The sequence below is a fragment of the Manis pentadactyla genome, chromosome 7, assembly GCF_030020395.1.
Source record: "Manis pentadactyla isolate mManPen7 chromosome 7, mManPen7.hap1, whole genome shotgun sequence".
Lineage (NCBI taxonomy): Eukaryota > Metazoa > Chordata > Mammalia > Pholidota > Manidae > Manis > Manis pentadactyla.
This window is the reverse complement of record NC_080025.1, coordinates 33,412,556-33,433,597: the sequence shown is the minus strand read 5'-3', so window position 1 is coordinate 33,433,597 and position 21,042 is coordinate 33,412,556. Positions and strand designations below refer to the sequence as shown.

At 46.5% G+C, this 21,042-nt stretch overlaps 2 protein-coding genes across 3 annotated transcripts in view; one reads left to right on the top strand and one right to left on the bottom strand.

Annotated features, from left to right (window-relative positions):
* The window catches only part of INTS10 (integrator complex subunit 10), a 130,496-nt gene extending 128,037 nt beyond the window's left edge, over window positions 1–2,459 (top strand). The window contains exon 17 of one of the 2 annotated variants that reach the window (XM_057505226.1): window positions 2,159–2,459. In XM_057505226.1, coding sequence (XP_057361209.1) covers window positions 2,159–2,438 — 280 coding nt within the window. In that variant the 3' untranslated portion in view covers window positions 2,439–2,459. The remainder of the gene's footprint in view (window positions 1–2,158) is intronic. The other variant, XM_057505227.1, reaches the window with a different exon arrangement.
* Window positions 2,460–4,662: 2,203 nt separating this feature from the next.
* HGSNAT (heparan-alpha-glucosaminide N-acetyltransferase) overlaps window positions 4,663–21,042 on the bottom strand; it is a 61,057-nt gene continuing 44,677 nt past the window's right edge. Inside the window, 7 exon segments of the mRNA XM_036896319.2 lie at window positions 4,663–7,437; window positions 15,796–15,908; window positions 16,014–16,084; window positions 16,704–16,781; window positions 18,433–18,519; window positions 19,532–19,658; window positions 19,988–20,109. Coding sequence (XP_036752214.1) covers window positions 7,256–7,437; window positions 15,796–15,908; window positions 16,014–16,084; window positions 16,704–16,781; window positions 18,433–18,519; window positions 19,532–19,658; window positions 19,988–20,109 — 780 coding nt within the window. The 3' untranslated portion in view covers window positions 4,663–7,255.

The window sequence follows — 21,042 nt, the reverse complement described above, 5'->3', positions numbered from 1 at the left end:
TTCTTTTTCAGGAAGATTGGTTAAATCTGTCTCCCCCAGTCCTCTCTCAGGGTTGTCCTGGTGATTGTGGACTGAACCAATTTCTTCTACCTTTTCATGGCAGTAAAGGTAGTCATAGGCAGGTAGTGTGTGTGTTATCTGGGAGAACAATGTCCCTGTATGGGTGTTTGAATGCCACTGTTTGCTGTCTTTTAAAGGCCTTCTAGCCCTGCCATGGGGCTACCGCGGCAGGAATTCTTGCCTGTGCTTCAGCCCAGCATGCAGACTGCTGACAGGTACCACGTGGAAACCACCTGCTCATAGTGTGCTGTGTGTCAGCATGTTTGTGCCCATGGTTCCCAGCTCTGTTCAGTGCTCTTTTTCACGCTTTATTTATTTTTTTGTTCTGCATTCCTTGGCAAACCATCCGGTTGTAATATTGTAACATTTCTTTTTTTTTTCCCGTACCTTGCCAGTGTTTTTGTGTTCAATTTAAAAATCATTATGGATCTGGAAAAAAATAAAAGTTGTATAAAACTGTGTTAGATGCAATGCATATTAGATTAGGCACTAAACTATGTACAATTCTTTTGATAAAACAAGGCAGTAGGTCATACATATTAAGGGAAGTTGTTTGTTCTTGGATTTTCACATTAGACCAGTGCTGTGGTCTCGCTCTAAATAGGCCTTAGGACAGTGTATCTTCCTGCCTTTTCAAGGCCCTCCCTTTCTGGCCTGAGCGTGTGTGATAGGCTAGAATGCCACATTTATTAGCTGGCTTAGCCAGTTCTTTACAGCCAAAGCTAATTCTTCTGTTCACCCGAACTTACTGATAGAAATATAATTGATTCACACTGCTCTTTATATATGGAAGGAAGCAATGCCATCAAACCAGGATGGACAGTCTACAGGTTATTGTATTTTTACTAGTACTAAGGGGACAGTTTGCTCTTTAGTGTACTGTCTGCAATACTGGTTAACTTTCGGCTGGTCAGAGAGTCAGCTCCCATTTAGGGTTGCAGTCTAGGACTCAGAAGAGCAGTATCTCAAGGCAGTTCAAAAGGTCTCCGTCTGTTCCCCATGGGATTCACAGCCCTGGCGTCATTGGCACTGTGACCTTCTGCAGAGTTAACCAGCCGGGCTTTCCTAGAAATGCCCACAAGGAACTGCGTGTTTCTCCCCATGGTGTTCCCGTTTTACTGCATAGACCTTTAAGCTGTCCGTGGGCATTGTGGAGTGTCCTTCAGTACCTTTACTAGTCTAACAAAGCCTTTTTTTTTTAAATTTTGCAATCCAACTTTATGGCTTCTGTTGTACTTATTTTCTATGATAATGCAAGTTTTCAAAAGCAGAAACTGTTCAGAGTGGTTTCAGCAGTTTTATTTTGGCCAGTACATACAAATCTAATTTTAAGTCCCATTACTGTGTCTGCGGGAAGCCAGGCAGTGGGGATGGGGGGCGGAGGTGGCTTCTTGTCTGAATCTACCAAATGACCAAACTAGCGGTTACAGCTCTTCCTCTTAACCAAACCCATTGAACATTCCTAGACTTTTCCTTCCTTCATTCCAGGGTCTCACGTTTTCCGGGAGTTCTGCTGTAGCTCCTTCTGTAAAGCCTGGCTTTTATGGTGTGGTCGGGCACCTCCGCTGTGCTCCCGCCAACACGTCCACAGGCGGCAGGGCCCAAGTGGGGGCCGGGTTGCCCTCAGGGCTGTGGCCGCTGACTGCTCCCCGGTGAGTCTGCGCCTCACTCCCCACCTGTGCCAGACTCTCGTCTCGGGCCACCCAACTCCTGCTGCTGCTCAAACATGAGTCTGGATGCACTCAGGGCTTGGAGGAGCTTTGGGCTCCAGCCTTGCCTGGAGAGGGAGGCTCGCGGCCCCAGCTGTGGGGGACACGGCCAGGCCCAGGCTGTGACCCATGCAGTCTGCTGCCGCCTCTGCGGCCGGTGGCCCCGCTGGGCGCCGAGTCCAGGAGACTGAGCTATGCACGGCCAGCCTAGGGCTGCGTGCAGGGCTGCAGAGCACAGCAGGTGGCATTCTACCAGACACTGAGGTGTTTAAGTTCAGCAGCCTTTTATTGAGTGAAGATATCCTTTTAGGTGTGTTTCTTAGAAGGAATGGGTAGAGGGTTGTGCTTAGGGCTTTTCTTTGTTTTTTGAATTTGCTACTCACACATAGATTTGAGGCAGGCCTCACTCCCACTGCAGAAGCACGGAAGGAGCTGACTGCGGTGTCCGTGTGTTTCCCTGCCGCCGCCCTCAGGCACCACACAGTCACCCAGGGCATCACCAAAGGCATGAAGGAGGACTTCCACCTGGCCATGGAGCGCCAGGTGTCCCACTGCGGGGAGAGCCTGGCGGCGGTGCTGCACAGATTCTGCACCAACGAGGTCCTGCTCCTGGAGACGCTGGCCAGGGCGGTGGCCCGTGGGGCAGCTGTGGGGGGGGGGGGTGCCTGAGAGTCAGCGAAGCTATTTCTATTTTTGAGTCACTTTTTTGTAATTTGCGTAAAAGAACCTGTTTTGTAAATAAAAATCAACCTGTATTTGTGGTGTTAAATTTATTTTAATGCTTAAGAGTTTCTAAACAGGAGTGCACTTCACTTAAAAGTACCTCTCAAGGCTTCATCTGCCCTAGTTAGGCTTCAGCGAGGAGCACCCGCCCCTCAGCACCGTCTGCAAGCCCGTCACCCGGGAGCCTGGGACCGAACCGGAGGGGACTGCCGCGGGGCTGCCCTGCTGCGCACCCTGCAGGCCGCCCCTGGGGACCCGGTGGTTCCTCCGAAGCTCGTCACTGGAAGCCCTGCGGGGACGTCAGGCCCCACATGGGGTGTGCGGAGACTGAGCGCCCGCGAATGGCCACAGGGGTGCCACGCGCGTCCCGAGTCCTCGGCAGTGCCAGACTCACGTTTCCCTCCAGCCGCTCCTGAAGCGCAGCACGGAAGCCACAGACGTTTGTGCTTAGCGGCTTTGAAAAGAGCCAAGTGGTTCACTTCCTTCGCATACAAAGTTCTAGAGCTTTCCTAAATAAGACCCTTTCTGTAGAAACATTAGAACCAATGAAGTGTGGGAAGACACGCCGGGCCTCAGAGTCTCCCGCCTAGCTGGTACGGTGTCAGTGCCATGAGTCAGTGACCCAGAAGCCATCCTGTCTTCGTCACAGAGTGCTGCTATCGCCCAAGCTTTCAGAGGAAACACTCCACTACCTTTGGTTTTATAACCCCTTCCTCAGGTCGCTGTTGGGGGCCGCATGCCTCCAGCAGGACTTCCTGGTGTGTGCAAGGCACCACACAAAGAGGCAGTTCTCTCTGTTAAGATTCGGTGGCACCCCTCCTGTGGGCAGAGCGGCAGGGAAGGGCCAGGAATAAATGGGGAAGGAGGCCAAGTCTGCAGGTCAGGCGGGGCCAGGAGAGGCAGCCAGACCCTGGCCCTGGGACCAAGCTCCTGCATGGCATCTAACAGCCTCCGGGTCCCCTTAAAACGCCTGCCTGGGAAAGCTGCATGCTGCCTGGGAACTGTCCGTTCAGGCCAAAGCATGGGGTTGAGCACCTAGGTCCTGAGCCGCCTCTTAAAGCACTTATTTCAGAAAGCTTGCTTGCAATTATGATCCACTGTCCTGTGAGGTGTAAAATCACCACCCACAACTTCCCTCAGGACCCAGCGCTGTCTGACATGCAAACATGGGGGAGGGAGGGCCTGATTTAGGTTGGCACCTTCCACTCGCACCACCGCCTCCTCGGGTCAGCGAGAGGAGAAACGCCAACAAGCTGACCCAGGTGCCTCGTCAGACCTCCTCGGAGCCTCTGCCTGAGCTCGCCGTGCCTTTCATTTCGGGAACCTTCGGTTCACGCTGGCCCCGGTGCAGCGCTGTCTCCAGGGGCCTTGCAGTGCCTGGCTGTGCTGGTGTGACACTGGGCAGGCATCCCCTGTGATCTGCTCAGCTGACACGAGCTGTTGCTGGCAGGGCACTAGCAGGATTTGGACGGATGGAGGCAGTCATTTACAGACCAAATGACCTTTGGAGTTTAATCAAAGCTCAGAAGAACCTTCTTGTTTGTCAAAGTGGGAGGGAGTGACCATAAGTAGGATAAAACTCACGAAGCCCCAGTGGTCAGGACAGAGTTCCACCAGACGCCAGCATGACAATGCACACTGGGAAGCCAGCTGTTGGGCACTGCAGGGAGCAAGACCAGCTGTCCCAGGCTAGTGTTCGGGAGGGAGTTCTGCAAAGGTAAGCCAGCAACTCTGTGGCATCCTTTGCCTATGGCAGTGTTTTGACATAACACGATTAGATGAGGGGTTTATGAGATCTGAGGCATTTTATGACATGATACAGACATCTAGCATTTCCATCTACTTTGAATCTGGTAATGCATGTAGTCTGAAGAAAATGATTTGGAAGGAATGCCCAAGAAACAGAGGAACATGCTGGTTCGCTGCACTCTGGTGAAAGCAGATTGCATAAATATGCAACTGAAGACAAGGCGGTATCTACCTAATTCCAAAGTTTAAGCAACAGGTGTGTTAAAAACCCCAGAGCTGGAATTATGCCAGAAGCTGCATTGTTAATAGAGGAATGGTTTCTACAGCATATTAGTATTTTTAAAGATCTATCCCTCATTTTTTACAATTGATACAGAGATCTCTTTGTGAAGGGAGTTTGATATGTTGAGTCTTCTAAAAGTCCATTTATCTCCACATTTATTTTGAAAACAAGTGCCTTAAAGAAAAAACTAGTATGCTGGAATTTCATATAAGCTGATACCCTTTGATACAACGTGGATTACTGTACACTTGTAACCAATGCCCTTTATTGGCCAGAGTGAAAAGAGGCAAAGAAGAGAAGAAATGGATGAAATGAATAAACAATGTCAAATCATTACACCCATCTAGTGGTGGTTTTTTGCTTTATTCTTAAGAACTCAACCCTGACTTCCCTATAAGATGCAGTGTGCCATGTACACCTGCCCCTTGAACATAGGTTTGAACTACATGTGTCCACTTATATGTGGATTTATTTCAATAAATATTTTGGAAAATATATTGGATATTTGTGACAATCTGAAAAAACGTCTTTTTTCTAGTGCATTTCATTGTAAGAGTACAGCATATGATACATAATGTGTGCACACACTGACTGCACATTATTGGTAAGGCTTCCAGTCAGCAGGCAGTTGAGTTCTTGGGGGATCAGAAGTTACCTCGGTTTTTGACTGCATGGGGTCAGCGCCCTGACCCGTGCATTACCAGATCATCAGCTGCATCCATCCTTGGTTGTCCTCCACACTGCTTCCTGACTGCTGGGCGCAGGAGGCTGCCTCCTGGTGGCCCGTATGTCTGGTCAATCCCAGTTCCCTTGTCACTACCAGTTTCACATGTCAGGTGAGGCGCTTGCAGCCAGTGTGACAAGGGATGGCTGCTGGGGGCACGTGGGACACAGAGGGATGCCCTCGCCCGCCTGTCGGCGTGCGTTTGCTGAGCGTGTGGCTGTCAACCCCTCCCCCGGGCCTGGCTGAGGGCGGCGTATGCTCAGGCACAAACACTACCTCAGGCCTTGTCACGTGAGGTTTTCCTGATGACCCGGCTGTGGGAAGGCGAAGTTCCTCATGGGTCAGGGCATCCTAACTTGCTTGCTCCCCAGTTTGAGACATGGTTCTGGACTACTCGTCTGGGAAGGCCCCGGGCAGCAGGGTTTGGGACAGCGCGGCTGACCGTCTGCACAGCTCAGTACTGGAAGGGAGGCGACGGGCTCCTGGGAGGTGCCCGTGCACAGCTGCAGGGCATTTCACAGGGCAGGCCACACACATTTCATCAGCACTTAATTATTAAAAAGCAACCACCACTGCCCACTTCCATGTTTACTTAGTGCCTGCTGTGCACACGAACAAGGCCTAAGTCTTGCCCTTAACAAGCTCACAGCCCAGTGTGGGAAACTGGACATGTGCCCAGGTCACCGTCACACGGGGCAGAACTGCAGACGCTAGGACACTGACCCCGAGTGGCCCCGAGAGACCAGGAGATCCCAGAGGAAAACACTACTTCTGGCGGGCACAGAGAGAGAAGGTGCCCGAGAGGCAGGTTTAAAGGGATGGGTGATCCACACGGGAGAGGAGGGAGGGGAAGGGCAGGGAAGGCCAGGGAGGCAGCTGTGAAGGGGCTAGTGGCAGCCACCCCCATGGTCCCCGTGCAGCAGGCCTCTCACGGAAAACCCACCGGCGTGACTGCTTCGCACGGGAAGGGTCTCTGCACTCCTCGCTTCACCTGAGAAACTCTGTCTTCAGTTGTGTGACTCCAAGCAAGGAGCTACCTCCACCATGGAGCAGACCGCCTCTACTGAGCTTTTTAAACTTTTCATCATTGATTTTACAGAGTTTCTATAATAATATCATTTTTCTAAGGATTTCCCAAAAGCTACCGATGGACCCCACCTGAGTCTAAGACTAAAGGTCCACAGTGGCGCCCTCATTCACTGGTGAGGAAACTGAGGCCCAGACCCGCCACCAGACTTGCCGGTGTCTCACACTCAAGGATGGGAACAAGCAGCCATGAGCAAGACTGTGCGCCCCACCCCTCTGCGGCCCAGTCCCTCGGCACCAGCCCCCACCTACATACACAGATGGGCAAACGGACAGGCGACTGATGGACAAGTATGTAAGCAGATAACTATAAGCAAGAGTGGCTGGTAATAACACATCTATACTTTTTTTTCCCAACTGGGGAAAAGAAGAAAATGGCTGCTGATAGAAAAGCATTTTTGGACCCCCCAATGCCTTGCAGCTGAAGAGGAAGCTATGCTTACTTTCCTCATTAAACTGCCCTTAGCCAAAAACTGCGAGACTGTATTACTTCACACAGCGTTCAATGAGTGTCACAGTCAGCCACAGCAGGAATGATGTATCCCTGGCTGGCAGGTGTGCACATAGGAAAGTGATGTGCAGGAAAACCAGATCAGTAAGAACCAGACCCAAGACTATTTTCACTATCACAGAACCAAAACGACCACAGTGGTCGCCTTTTGAAAAGTTAAATGAGAAATCCTCAGAATAATATTCCACATCTGTCCACATTTACAGAGAGTGAGGAAAAAGGTGATTCCCAGCAAGCAGGGCCTGGACCCCGGCAGAGCCCAGGCGGGCCATCTTGCCCACCACGGCACCCTCCCTGGGAACCCGGAGTGTGTACAATCCCTGTGGGACTAGGGCCTCCCATTGCGGGTCTGTGCCGCCTCTACCACAAGGCTCACGAGACTCTGTCGGCAGCACATTTCAGCAGTCGTGTCAGACCTTCCAGAACACCTTCTTTCTGTAGAGAATGTAGGCGATGAGCACCCAGAGAGCTGTGGCGATGATGTTCTGCACAAGGTGCTCTTTGTGTGACTGGCTGTCCCCCAGCTTCCACTGGAAGGGGAAGTAGCTCTCAAACACTTCGTGGCCAACGTACACCAGAATAGAATTCATTCCTGAGGGAGAGATGCAGAAGATAACGCTTTCCCGCAGTCACACCTGATCATCCAGGTAGTCCTGGAAATCTGACTTGAGTTCAGTGAAAAAGCAAAAACCACACCCTTCCATCACCAGCTGCCCCCAATAGTAAGGGACATGTCTTAGACACTTAAGTATCAGCTCTATCAGGAAATTATTAGAAAATATTCATTTTACCAAAATCTTACAACTACAGACTATTTACTGTTAAAAGAACATATGGGATGTGAACAGTCCCCAGGAATGGGTTGTTTTAATTTGTCTGATTTCTCTCAGACTGTTCAAGTTCAGTTGGACAATATCCATCATATCATAGACAAGTTTTCACAAATGCCTAAGGTGCCTAACTGGTTTTCTTGGTTTCACTGGAGATGGATGGTAATTACAGGTATGCTTTGGTTATGTAACTATACTCCTATTATGTTAATGTGTGTGTGCAATTTAAGTAGTAGCTTAAAACCTATACATGCTGAAGTTACTCTACAAGAAGATATGCCAAAGAAATAATCATCTTCCCATGTTTTCTTCCACCTGCTACTTCTATAGCTTTTCTTCTTCCTTCCTAATTACAACCCTTAAATAGAATTCGTGCCTCATATAAAATTTACCGAGTATCATAATTCTTCCAAGTGGTAAAGATACCTCAAGACAAATGCTGGGCATAGAAGCCACAGGGCATAAAATATGCAAAGAAGTAAAAAGCTAACCTTTTCAAACAATAAGGCTTCTCTCTCTCACTTACCAACTTTACATTTCCCTGTATGGCCCCGGAAGATGACTGGTTAGCCAGAGACGGGTAAGATTCCTCAAGGGAGGAACAACCTAAGACAGGCACAGTCGCAGGGGGCCATCCGGTGAGAAAATGGGGAGCAGCAGAGATGAGGCTTAGAACCTCCCCCCTCATGTTCTGAAAGAAATCTTCTGCATACATGGATGTTTATTGCCCTCGTCTAGCTCGGATTAACACATAGTCTACAGGCACACACCTGATCATCTACATTTGCTCTCTTACAACACTAAACTCTGTTTTCTACCTTTATCTCATATCTACCTAACACTTCAGCATTTTATTAAAAATAATAATGATAAAGAGAGAAATGTGGTATCCACATATAAATCAAGTATAAAAATCAAATGAGTATTCATATTTGAACTGTTTATAGTTCATAATGCATGAGCAAAACCGAAGGTTTCTGTGATGACTGCCCTTGTACTGTTCAACATGTAACTCATTCACTATGTAAGAATTTGTTCTCCATGTAAGAACTTGTTCGTTATGCTTCAGAAGATTGGAGCCTGACGAAAATTAGGCTTGGGGTGGATTGATGATTGTGCATTGAGCATTGACTCCCCTATACAGAATTTTATTGTTGTTAACAACCATTTGATCAATAAATATGAGAGATGCCCTCACAAAAAAAAAAAAAGTACACACTTCCAATTGTAAAATAAATAAGTAACTGGGATGTAATGTATAGCATAAGGAATATAGTCAAAATATTGTAACAACTTGGTATGGTGATAGCTGGTACCTAGAATACTGTGTGTCAACTACCCTTCAATAAAAAATAATTATCTACCAAAAAAAAAAAAAAGAAAGAAAATATTCATTTTATAACAGTGCAGTTCTTGAATACTAAATATAAAACAAAAGCCAAAATTAAGAAATTCTATTTTCTAGATAATAAACTTAAGGTACAGGGCGAAGTCAAGATGGCGGTGTGAGTAGAGCAGCAGAAATCTCCTAAAACCATATCTATTTTTGAAAATACAACTATCCCTAAAAGAGAGACCAGAAGATACAGGACAACAGCCAGGCCACATCTACACCTGTGAGAACCCAGTGCCTCTCGAATGGGGTAAGATACAAGTCGTGGTCCGGTGGGACCCGAGCGACCCTCACCCCATCTCCCAGCGGGAGGAGAGGAGTCGGAGCAGGGAGGGAGAGGGAGCCCAGGACTGCTAAACACCCAGCCCCAGCCATCTACACTGCGAGCACAGACACACAGTGCATGGGCTGCTGGATACTAGGGAAACGGGACAGTAAAATCTGCGAGTGGGTCCCCACAGCGGGCGCCCCTGGGACAAAGAAAAGCAAGGGCTTTGTGAAAGACTTAAAGGGACAGTGACTCCACAGCTGGACGAAAACGTCCTGGGACACTTAGCCCAGCAGCTGGGAATCCCAGGGAACTCCAGGTTCCTTAACCCACTGGGTGGCAGCACAGCTCGGAGGCCCCTCATGGAGATAAACAGCCTCCCACCGGTTTCCCCTCCGACCGTGCTCTGCCATAGTGGAGCAGCAGCCTGAGGCTGGCCACGCCCATAGCAGCAGGGCAGAACTTCTTCCACAGTGACCAGGCAAGAATTAGAAATCCTGTCTGCGCGCAGCTGCCCAGCAAAAGCTGCTAGGGGTCGCCATTCTCCCAGGAGAGGAAGGCGAGAAACCAGCAAGAAGGGACGTTCTCCCAGCTGACACACACACCAGCTCCCCACAACTACCTCTATCACCATGAAAAGGCAGAAAAATTTGATACAGACCAGACTAACCCAGACATCCTCCCGTGAGAAGGAATCTGGGGAGATAGACCTAACCAATCTCTCTGAAAAAGAATTCAAAATAAAGGTCATAACCATGCTGATGGAGCTGCAGAGAAATATGCAAGAGCTAAGAGATGACATGTGGAGGGAGATTACAGAAATTAAAAAATCTCTGGAAGGATTTATAACCAGAATACATGAGATGCAAGAGGCCATTGATGGAATAGAAACCAGAGAACAGGAACGCATAGAAGCTGATGCAGAGAGAGATAAAAGGATCTCCAGGAATGAAACAATATTAAGAGAACTGTGTGACCAATCCAAATGGAACAATATCCACATTATAGGGGTACCAGAAGAAGAAGAGAGAGAAAAACAGGTAGAAAGTGTATTTGAAGAAATAAGTGCTGAAAACTTCCCCAAACTGGGGGAGGAAATAATCGCTCAGACCACAGAAGTACACAGAAGTCCCAACAGAAGAAACCCAAGGAGGACAACACCAAGACACATAATAATTAAAATGTCAAAGATCAAAGACAAGGACAGAGTTTTAAAGGCAGCTAGAGAGAGGAAAAAGGTCACCTACAAAGGAAAACCCATCAGGCTATCATCAGACTTCTCAACAGAAACCTCACAGGCCAGAAGAGAATGGCATGATATATTTAATGCAATGAAACAGAAGGGCCTTGAACCAAGGATACTGTATCCAGCACGATTATCGTTTAAATATGATGGAGGGATTAAACAATTCCCAGACAAGCAAAAGTTCTGGGAATTTGCCTCCCACAAACCACCTCTACAGGGTATTTTAGAGGGACTGCTCTAGATTGAAGCACTCCTAAGGCTAAACAGATGTCACCAGAGAAAATAAAATCACAGCAAAGAAAGCAGACCAACCAAATACTAACTAAAGGCAAAAAATAAAATCAACTACCCACAAAAGCAGTTAAAGGAAACACAAAAGGGTACAGAATAAAACGCCCAACATATAAAGAATGGAGAAGGAAGAATAAGAAGGGAGAGAAATCAAGAATCACCAGACAGTTTTTATAATAGCTCAATAAGCAAGTTAAGTTAGGCAGTAAGATACTAAAGTAGCTAACCTTGAACCTTTGGTAACCACGAATCTAAAGCCTGCAATGGCAATAAATACGTATCTTTCAATAATCACCCTAAATGTAAATGGACTGAATGCACCAATCAAAAGACACAGAGTAATAGAATGGATAAAAAAGCAAGACCCATCTATATGCTGCTTACAAGAGACCCACCTCAAACCCAAAGACATGCACAGACTAAAAGTCAAGGGATGGAAAAAGATATTCCATGCAAACAACACAGAGAAAAAAGCAGGTGTTGCAGTACTAGAATCAGACAAAATAGACTTCAAAACAAAGAAAGTAACAAGAGATAAAGAAGAACATTATATAATGATAAAGGGCTCAGTCCAACAAGAGGATATAACCATTATAAATATATATGCACCCAACACAGTAGCACCAGCATATGTGAAACAAATACTAACAGAACTAAAGGAGGAAAAAGAATGCACTGCATTCATTTTAGGAGACTTCAACACACCATTCACTCCAAAGGACAGATCCACCGGACAGAAAATAAGGACACGGAGGCACTGAACAACACACTAGAACGGATGGACCTAATAGACATCTACAGAACTCTACATCCAAAAGCAACAGGATACACATTCTTCTCAAGTGCACATGGAACATTCTCCAGAATAGACCACATACTAGGCCACAAAAAGAGCCTCAGTAAATTAAAAAAGATTGAAATTCTGCCAACCAAGAACACAAAGGTATAAAACTAGAACTAAATTGTACAAAGAAAGCAAAAAGGCCTACAAACACATGGAGGCTTAACAACATGCTCCTAAATAATCAATGGAGCTATGACCAAATTAAAATAGAGATCAAGCAATATATGGAAACAAATGACAACAATAACACAAAGCCCCAACTTCTGTGGGAAGCAGCAAAAGCAGTCTTAAGAGTAAAGTGTATAGCAATCCAGGCATATTTAAAGAAGGAAGAACAATCCCAAATAAATAGTCCAATGTCACAATTATCGAAATTGGAAAAAGAACAAATGAGGCCTAATGTCAGCAGAAGGAGGGACATAATAAAGATCAGAGAAGAAATAAGTAAAATTGAGAAGAATAAAACAATAGAAAAAAATCAATGAAACCAAGAGCTGGTTCTTTGAGAAAATAAACAAAATAGATAAGCCTCTAGCCAGACTTACTAAGAGAAAAAGAGAATCAACACACATAAACAGCATGAGAAACGAGAAAGGAAAAATCACAACGGACCCCACAGAAATACAAAGAATTATTAGAGAATACTATGAAATCCTATATGCTAACAAGCTGGAAAACCTAGAAGAAATGGACAACTTCTTAGAAAAATACAACCCTCCAAGACTGACCAAGGAAGAAACACAAAATCTAAACAAACCAATTACCAGCAAAGAAATTGAAGCAGTAATCAAAAAACTACCCAGGAACAAAATCCCTGGGCCAGATGGATTTACCTCAGAATTTTATGAGACATACAAAGAAGACATAATACCCATTCTCCTTAAAGTTTTGCAAAAAACAGAAGAGGAGGGAATATTCCCAAACTCATTCTATGAAGCCAACGTTACCCTAATACCAAAACCAGGCAAAGACCGCACGACAAAAAGAAAATTACACAGACCAATATCCCTCATGAACATAGATGCAAAAATACTCAACAAAATATTAGCAAACCGAATTCAAAAATACATAAAAAGGATCATACACCATAACCAAGTCACATTCATCCCAGAGATGCAAGGATGGTACAACATTTGAAAATCCATCAACATCATCTACCACAGAAACAAAAAGAACAAAAACCACATCATCATCTAAATAGATTCTGAAAAAGCTTTCAACAAAATTCAACATGCATTCATGATAAAAACTTTCAGCAAAATGGGTATACAGGGCAAGTACCTCAACATAATAAAGGCCATATATGACAAGCCCACAGGCAACATCACACTGAACAGCAAGAAGCTGAAAGCTTTTCCCAAGATATTGGGAATAAGACAGGGATGCCCATTCTCCCCACTGTTATTCAACATAGCACTGGAGGTCCTAGCCACAGCGATTAGACAAAACAAAGAAATACAACCAATCCAAATTGGTAAAGAAGAAGTTAAACTGTCACTATTTGCAGATAACATGATATTGTACATAAAAAACTCTAAAGACTCCATTCCAAAAGTAGTAGAACTGATATCAGAATACAGCAAAGTTGCAGGATACAAAATTAACACACAGAAATCTGTGGCTTTCCTATACACTAACAATGAACTAATAGACAGAGAAATCAGGAAAACAATTCCATTCACCATTGCATCAAAAAGAATAAAGTACCTAGGAATAAACCTAACCAAGGAAGTGAAAGACCTATACCCTGAAAACTATAAGACACTCTTAAGAGAAATTAAAGAGTTCACTAGCAAATGGAAACTCATCCCATGCTCTTGGCTAGGAAGAATTAATATCGTCAAAATGGCCATCCTGCCCAAAGCAATCTACAGATTTGATGCAATCCCTATCAAGTTACCAACAACATTCTTCAATGAACTGGAACAAATAGTTCGAAAATTCACATGCAAACACCAAAGACCCAGAATAGCCAAAGCAATCCTGAGGAGAATAAAGTCAGGGGGTTGATCTCGCTCCCCAACTTCAAGCTCTACTACAAAGCCACAGTAATCAAAACAATTTGGCACTGGCACAAGAACAGAGCCACAGACCAGTGGAATAGAATAGACTCCAGACATTACCCCAAACATATATGGTCAATTTATATATGATAAAGGAGCCATGGACATATAATTGGGGAAATGACAGTCTCTTCAACAAATGGTGCTGGTAAAACTGGACAGTTACATGTAAGAGAATGAAAGCTGGATCACTGTCTAACCCCATACACAAAAGTAAATTCGAAATTGATCAAATACCTGAATGTACATCATGAAACCATAAAACTCCTAGAAAAAAACATAGGCAAAAATCTCTTGGACACAAACATGAGGGACTTCATGAATGTATCTCCCTGGGCAAGGGAAACAAAAGCCAAAATGAACAAGTGGCACTATATCAAGCTGAAAAGCTTCTGTACTGCAAAGGACACCATCAAGAGAACAAAAAGGTACCCTACAGTATGGGAGAATATATTCATAAATGACAGATCCAATAAACGGTTGACATCCAAAATATATAAAGAGCTCATGCACCTCAACAAACAAAAGCAAATAATCCAATTAAAAAATGGGCAGTGGAACTGAACAGATAGTTCTCCAAAGAAGAAATTCAGATGGCCAACAGACACATTAAAAGATGCTCCACATCGCTAGTCATCAGAGAAATGCAAATTAAAACCACAAAGAGATATCACCTCACATCAGTAAGGATCGCCACCATCCAAAAGACAAACAACAAAAAATGTTGGCGAGGTTGTGGAGAAAGGGGAACCCTCCAACACTGCTGGTGGGAATGTAAATCAGTTCAACCATTGTGGAAAGCAGTATGGAGGTTCCTCAAAAAGCTCAAAATAGACATACCATTTGACCCAGGAATTCCATTTCTAGGAATTTACCCTAAGAATGTAGCAGCGCAGTTTGAAAAAGACAGATGCACCCCTATGTTTTTCGCAGCACTATTCACAATAGCCAAGAAATGGAAGCAACCTAAGTGTCCATCAGTAGATGAATGGATAAAGAAGATGTGGTACATATACACAATGGAATATTATTCAGCCATAAGAAGAAAACAAATCCTACCATTTGCAACAACATGGATGAAGCTAGAGGGTATTATGCTCAGTGAAATAAGCCAGGCGGAGAAAGACAAGTATCAAATGATTTCACTCATATGTGGAGTATAAGAACAAAGAAAAACAAAGAAGGAATAAAACAGCAGCAGAATCACAGAACTGAAGAAAGTACTAACAGTTACCAAAGGGAGAGGGACTAGGTAGGATGGGTGGGAAGGGAGGGATAAGGGGGGAAAAGAAAGGGGGCATTATGATCAGCACGTATAATGGGGGGAGGGCACGGGGAGGGCTGTGCAACACAGAGAAGACAAGTAGTGATTCTATAGCATCTTACTACGCTGATGGACAGTGACTGTAGTAGGCTGTGTGGGGAGGACTTGGTGAAGTGGGGTGCCTATTAAACATAATGTTCTTCATGTAATTGTAGTTTAATGATAACAAAATTTTTTAAATAATATTTAAAAAAATAATAAACTTGAGGTACAAAGAACATAACTAGTTCTAGAACAAGAGGCCTGGCACAAGTCGTTGGCATGACCTGGTCTACCTCGGGCCTCAGGCAGAGCTGTATCTACACCATTCCATTTACCTCTTGACAGCATCTCTTGATATTTCTACTGCATGACCTGTAACTAGGACTAGGACATGCCCATTAAGAAAGACAGTAAGGCCCCATTGCTGAAGCGTTAGAAATGGGATGATAGGGACTGGGTCGTTTCTGACGCTCTACCACTTAGTACTGCCTGAAGAAATCTAGATGGTGAAATGGGGTGGGCTGCTTCAGAAGAGGCCGGTGGCATCCGACGCAGGACAGCATGGCCCGTGCTGCTTCCCCCATGGCCTGCATCCTGGGAACATGCCACCAGGGCTGTGGTGCAGGCTCCAGCATGGGGCATGCTCGTCCAGTCTCTGGGCCAGTCTACCTGGTCACTGTCAGACTCCTAGGGGTGTGAGGTGACTCACCTGGGTAAAAGAACGGGGTTCCTGACCACAGCCCCTTCACGTCCACAACGGGGTACAGGATGAGCAAGAGGAAGAAGGCAAAGGAGCTCAGCGTGGTGACATAGGAGAGGGACCTGGGGGGTGTTGAATGAGGTGTTTCAGGGCCCCTGGTTGCCCCATGCGCCTGATGTTAACATGACCGATTGTCGGCAGTACAATGACACTGTTTCTATACCCACCAGAGATTTTTATTTACTGGAATAAAGCCTTCATTTTCAGAAATGTTCGTCAAAGCAACAGAAATAAGCCCCTATAATGGGAGAGAAGGATGTTTAAGTTTTTTATTATCTCAGAAAACAATTGTTTTCAAGGCTGAAAAACATTACCCAATTGCTTAGGCAGGGCTGAAAATCATGCCTTGTTTTTTATTCTTTTAACTCGGAAAATATTTTTAAGATGCATAACTAAAAACACTCTCCAAAAAATTCTCTGAAACCTTCTTGAGTTGACAGTGAACTAACTGATAAACTAGAAGGAATTCCAGGGGAAACAGGACCCGTAAAATGAATGGTCAGCCTTACAACTCTTCTGTCCCGCACAAACCTGAGCCTGATGTCTGGGAACCTGTTATTATCTGCCTGGTCTCTCTGGAAGGGCTCCCCACCAGAACTCACTCCCCGGTTCCTGTTCTCCCTGCACTCCTGCTGCCTGCTCAACCGCAACACTGTTTTATTTATGAAGATGCTTTCTGAAGGAAATAAACCTGAGAATGTCGGTCACTTAGGTGAAGAATGTCTGTCACTTAGGTGAAGAATGTCACCTGTTGTGTTATGCTAATCACCACCAAAGCAGTGCTGCTAAGTATTTACTTCTTTTAAATATGTGTGAGTGAAGAAAAAGTATTTTAGTGAGGAATGTTGCTTACTTACCAGAAGACAACACCAGGCACTGAATCTGATCAGAATGGCTGTGGTCTGATCCTTGTAATACAAGAGTATTTTTCCAGCCTGAGAAGAAAACACAGTATGATCAGAAGAATCACCTAAGGTGTATTGTTTCATATTCATCCATTGTCCTAATCGCTCAGTGGATTCCTCTGCCAGCCGTGCTGCAGATGCCGGGATCACAGAGAGGCAAAGAAACTTCCCCTGCCGCTGGCTGGCAGAGACCAGGGCACATGGGCACACTGGTGGTGGGCAGACGCAAGAGAGGACGTGTCAAGGCGAGGGAGGAGTGCAAAGCAGAAACAGCATTCAAGCCACATGGAACAGCATGCTCAGAAGCACCTCTGCCAGGAAGGAGCGCAGCAGTCTGAACGCGGTGCGGGAAATCCAGCAAGGCCGGCAGGTTGGCAAGAGCGAAGAGTGGCAGGCAGGGGCGCCTAGAGGTCTCCCTGCGAGGCACAGGCTTTCTCTCATGGGTGATAGGAAGCCAAGGAGAGTTACTCACTCCCCACCCCCAGAAAAGGAACAGGAACCAGTTCCCACAGCCCGCGGCATGGCCCATTCTGAAGCAGGGAGGGACAGAGACAGGGCGGACTCAGAGGCAGGGAAACATTTCTAAAACAGTAAAGTTGGGACTTTGCCAAGAGATCCTCCGAAATTAGGAATTAATTTCTGAAAACACCAAAGGGTAAAAAAAGTGTTCATGCTCATTTGTAATAACAGCTAAGATTTATGAATGTTTTCTATGTTCCAGGGCTCAGAAACCTTTATGATTAACTTATTTATGCCTCTCAGCACCTTTATGAAGCTGGTGCCACTGAAGCAGAGGGATGAGAAGAGGCCTGGGCCGCCCTGCTGGGAAGCGGGGGTGCTGGGCCCAAATCCAGGCGGTGTGGCCCAGGCTTGCACTGCAGCAAGCAGCCGGGCACGGCCGCATAGGCAGGGGCCGGGGAGCATATGGAAGGACACCCGGGGTGAGCTGCAGAGACAGGAACACTTCCAGACAGGAAAATCACTCCCTCACCACACTGTGCGCTGTGGGCCTGCATGACCCAGTATGGGAGCCAATAGCCAAAAGGCAGCTACTTGAGCGTCACCAAAATGAATTAAGCAGAAATAAATGCACAGGTGAGCCCCTCATTGTGCACAGCCCTGAGGGCAGCACAGATGAAGGCAGCACATCACTGTCACCGAGCTCCATTACTGCTCTTAACCCCTCCATCCCCTCCATTAGTGCCAATCACCAAACACCAATGAGAGGACCTTTGGGAGGAAAATCTAGGCTACTCAGAATTTTAACAAAACTGCATGTGAGACGAACCAAGAATAACTGGTATTGACTTTGGCGTAAAATATGCATGACCTGAAACCATGTGAGTTGTACACAAAAAGGTGACAGATGGCAGGGCACCTCCCAGCATCACCAGCACCAACTCCGCCCCTCAGCAAGGACATCATCTGCCAGAAACTGCCCTGCAGCCACCACGGCGACCAGCTTTTTTGAGAATACAGGAACCATACCTAATTATTTAAATGTGCTGAATTTTAGCACATTCTAGTTTTGATAATGTGTCAGGTACTGACAGAATTCATCAGGCCTGTAATACATGGAAGATATGCTTCCAAGCACTTATTTGAATGGAATTGTTCTTGAATTAGGGAAGAAGCAATAATCATAGACAGGAAAATGTACCCAAAGGAAATGAACAAATACCTGACATCCTAAAAACGCCACCACAATAGAGTTGATGGTCCCCAGGATCCCTTCAGGGTCGTAGGCCACCTCAGTGTGATAAAGCACCTGCAGCGTGACAGGAAAGCAGAGCCACTGGGTGACCACGAGGAGTCACAAGCTAAATGCAAACGGGAAGCCCTGGCAGTCAAGGGTTTTGCTTGTGCCAACTTGTGGGGACTGCAGGCAAATACTTCTGGCCAAGGAGGTGTGCAGCATGGACACCACTGAAGGGAGCCAGGGTCCAGCAGAGCCACTACCACTCAGGCGGCTCGGGAGGGTCTGGGCCCCATGCCCACTGGCTGAGCCTCCCCGACCAGTTCCAAACTCCAGGCATGGGCCTTCTCTGTGTTCAGGCTCATTGTCTTTGGTTCACTCTTGTAATATCAACAACTTCCTACCTTCTTTAGCAGCAAATAGCATTTTAAAATGTCTGTTTCATTATAAAATAAACGTTATCATAGAAACTGTAGGAAGGTGGGAACACTGCCCACTCACCCCCCCACAGAAGTGTTCATTCCCCAGCTGCCAGAAGTACGAACAGCCACAGCTTTCAGCCCAGCCCATCTTCTGGACTCGTCCACAGGCAGAGAGAGCTGCCCCTCCAGGAGTCACACTCCCTCGCTGGGGGCAGCCACATCCTGCCAGGACTCAGAGCGGCCCGCAAGGGCCATTCAGCCCCCAGGACCTCAGCAAGGCCTCTGTGTGCCTACAGTGCAGTTCAACTGCCCCCTGCCCCAGCCCGCCTCCTTCATGCCCCAGGAGCTGCTGATCCCAAAAGGATGCGTGATGACCTGCCTGCGCATGAACCTCTTCTGCTGTGAGCAAGTCCGGCTCGGATGCCGGGAAAGCACAGTGCTACACATGCGATCCAGTGCATGTTTGCTTTAAAATCATAGCAGCGTTTACAGCCTGGCCCACAATGAACCCTGAAGTCCCTAAATCAGCCAGCTTTTCTAATGAAAAGTAGTTCCCATCCAGTATATCAACAGACGTAGTTTCAAGCGGACCAGCCTTCCTATTTGCCTTCAGTTCAGAGATTCCGCGGGCCCAGCTCCGCGTCCCGGCTAGGCTCACTCACCACTGAAGAAGGGTGCTGGTACAGGTGGCTGTCTCCCAGGAGCATGCGGTCGATGTAGCCAGCAGCCCCTCCCGTGCAGTTAGGATGCTTCCCCAGATCGCCAATGCCACCGGGGCCAAGGTAACCCCTGGGAAGTGGGAACATGCACTTAAGGACGGGGTCTCAGAGGGTACAGGCACACACTGCAACTGACACAGCCCCTCAAGGAGCCCCAGATGCATGCAAGCCTGAGAGCCCCTTGGGCACCAGGCAGGCTCCCCACATTAAGGCGGGGGCCCAACTTCCATTCAAACTGACCCTGAAAAACTTCAGAGTCATTCCTGTAAACACGCACTGACTCCCCTCCCACTGCGAAGAGTAGAAAGGAACTCCTCTGGCTTGGGAAACAAAGCTATCACCCCCCAGAGCCCTGACTTGGCAGAAGGTGACAGGGCACTGCCCACACGACTCACTTACGTAGGACATCCAGGGACAGGAAAGAAGAAGGTCAGGCTCAGCCACGTGCCTTCCAGCGTCAGAACGAAGAGCCACTGGGGCCAGCTGGAGGTGACGTCTCCCAGAGAGGAGCCCCTTCTGTCCTGGGTGAGTGACACGAGCACATATGAGCCGACCCTGAGTCGGGCGGGACCCGGCAAGCAGCCTGCGTGTCCAGGATGCTCCCTGGGCCTCGGCTCTTGGCCTTTAGGGTAGGGATACAAAGCAGACACATTCCTTCCTATGTGTTCCTGGTCCAGATGCTCCCTCTCTGGGAAGTAACAGAGCAGGACATTAGTTAAAAAGAAATCAGTGGGCAGTTCTACTCCCCTGCCCGAGAGAGGTGAAAACATATGTCCACACGAGCGCTTGCACACGAAGGTACAGACTCAACACTGAGGCCGGCCGAGGCGGGAAACAAGTCAGATGTCCATCAGCTGATGAACGGGCACAGAACATTTTATGAATGTTCATAAAACTCATCAGTAAAAAGGAGTAGATGCTAACACGTGGTACAGCATGGATAAATACTGTGAAAATAGTATGCTTGAAATATTTTTAAATATATTATGCTAAGTGAAATATTATCATGAAAATATTATGCTAATTAAAGAAACCAGGACCAAAAGCCAGAAAATAAATAAGATCCCATTTATATGAAGTGTCTCAAACAGGTACATCTGCAGAGACAGAAAGGACATCAGGGTCGCCTAGGGCTGGTGGGGTTGGGAGTTGAGCACAGGGTCTCTTTCTGGAGTAATGAAAACGTTCTAGAATTGGACAGTGGTGATGATGGCACAACTCTGTGAATATATGAAATATCATGGAACCATACGCGTTCCAAATGTGAGTTTTACAGTACAGGAAATAATGATATCTCAATAAAGCTTCTTTTGATATAGATATATCAAAAAAAAAAGCAATGAAAAATAAATTTGAGAAAGGAGAGACAAAATTTAACGTTTAGAGCTGTTCTGGTTGCCAGGAGGAGTGCAGCCCACTGACCTGATCTCCACCACCACGGCCCTGGGCAGCCC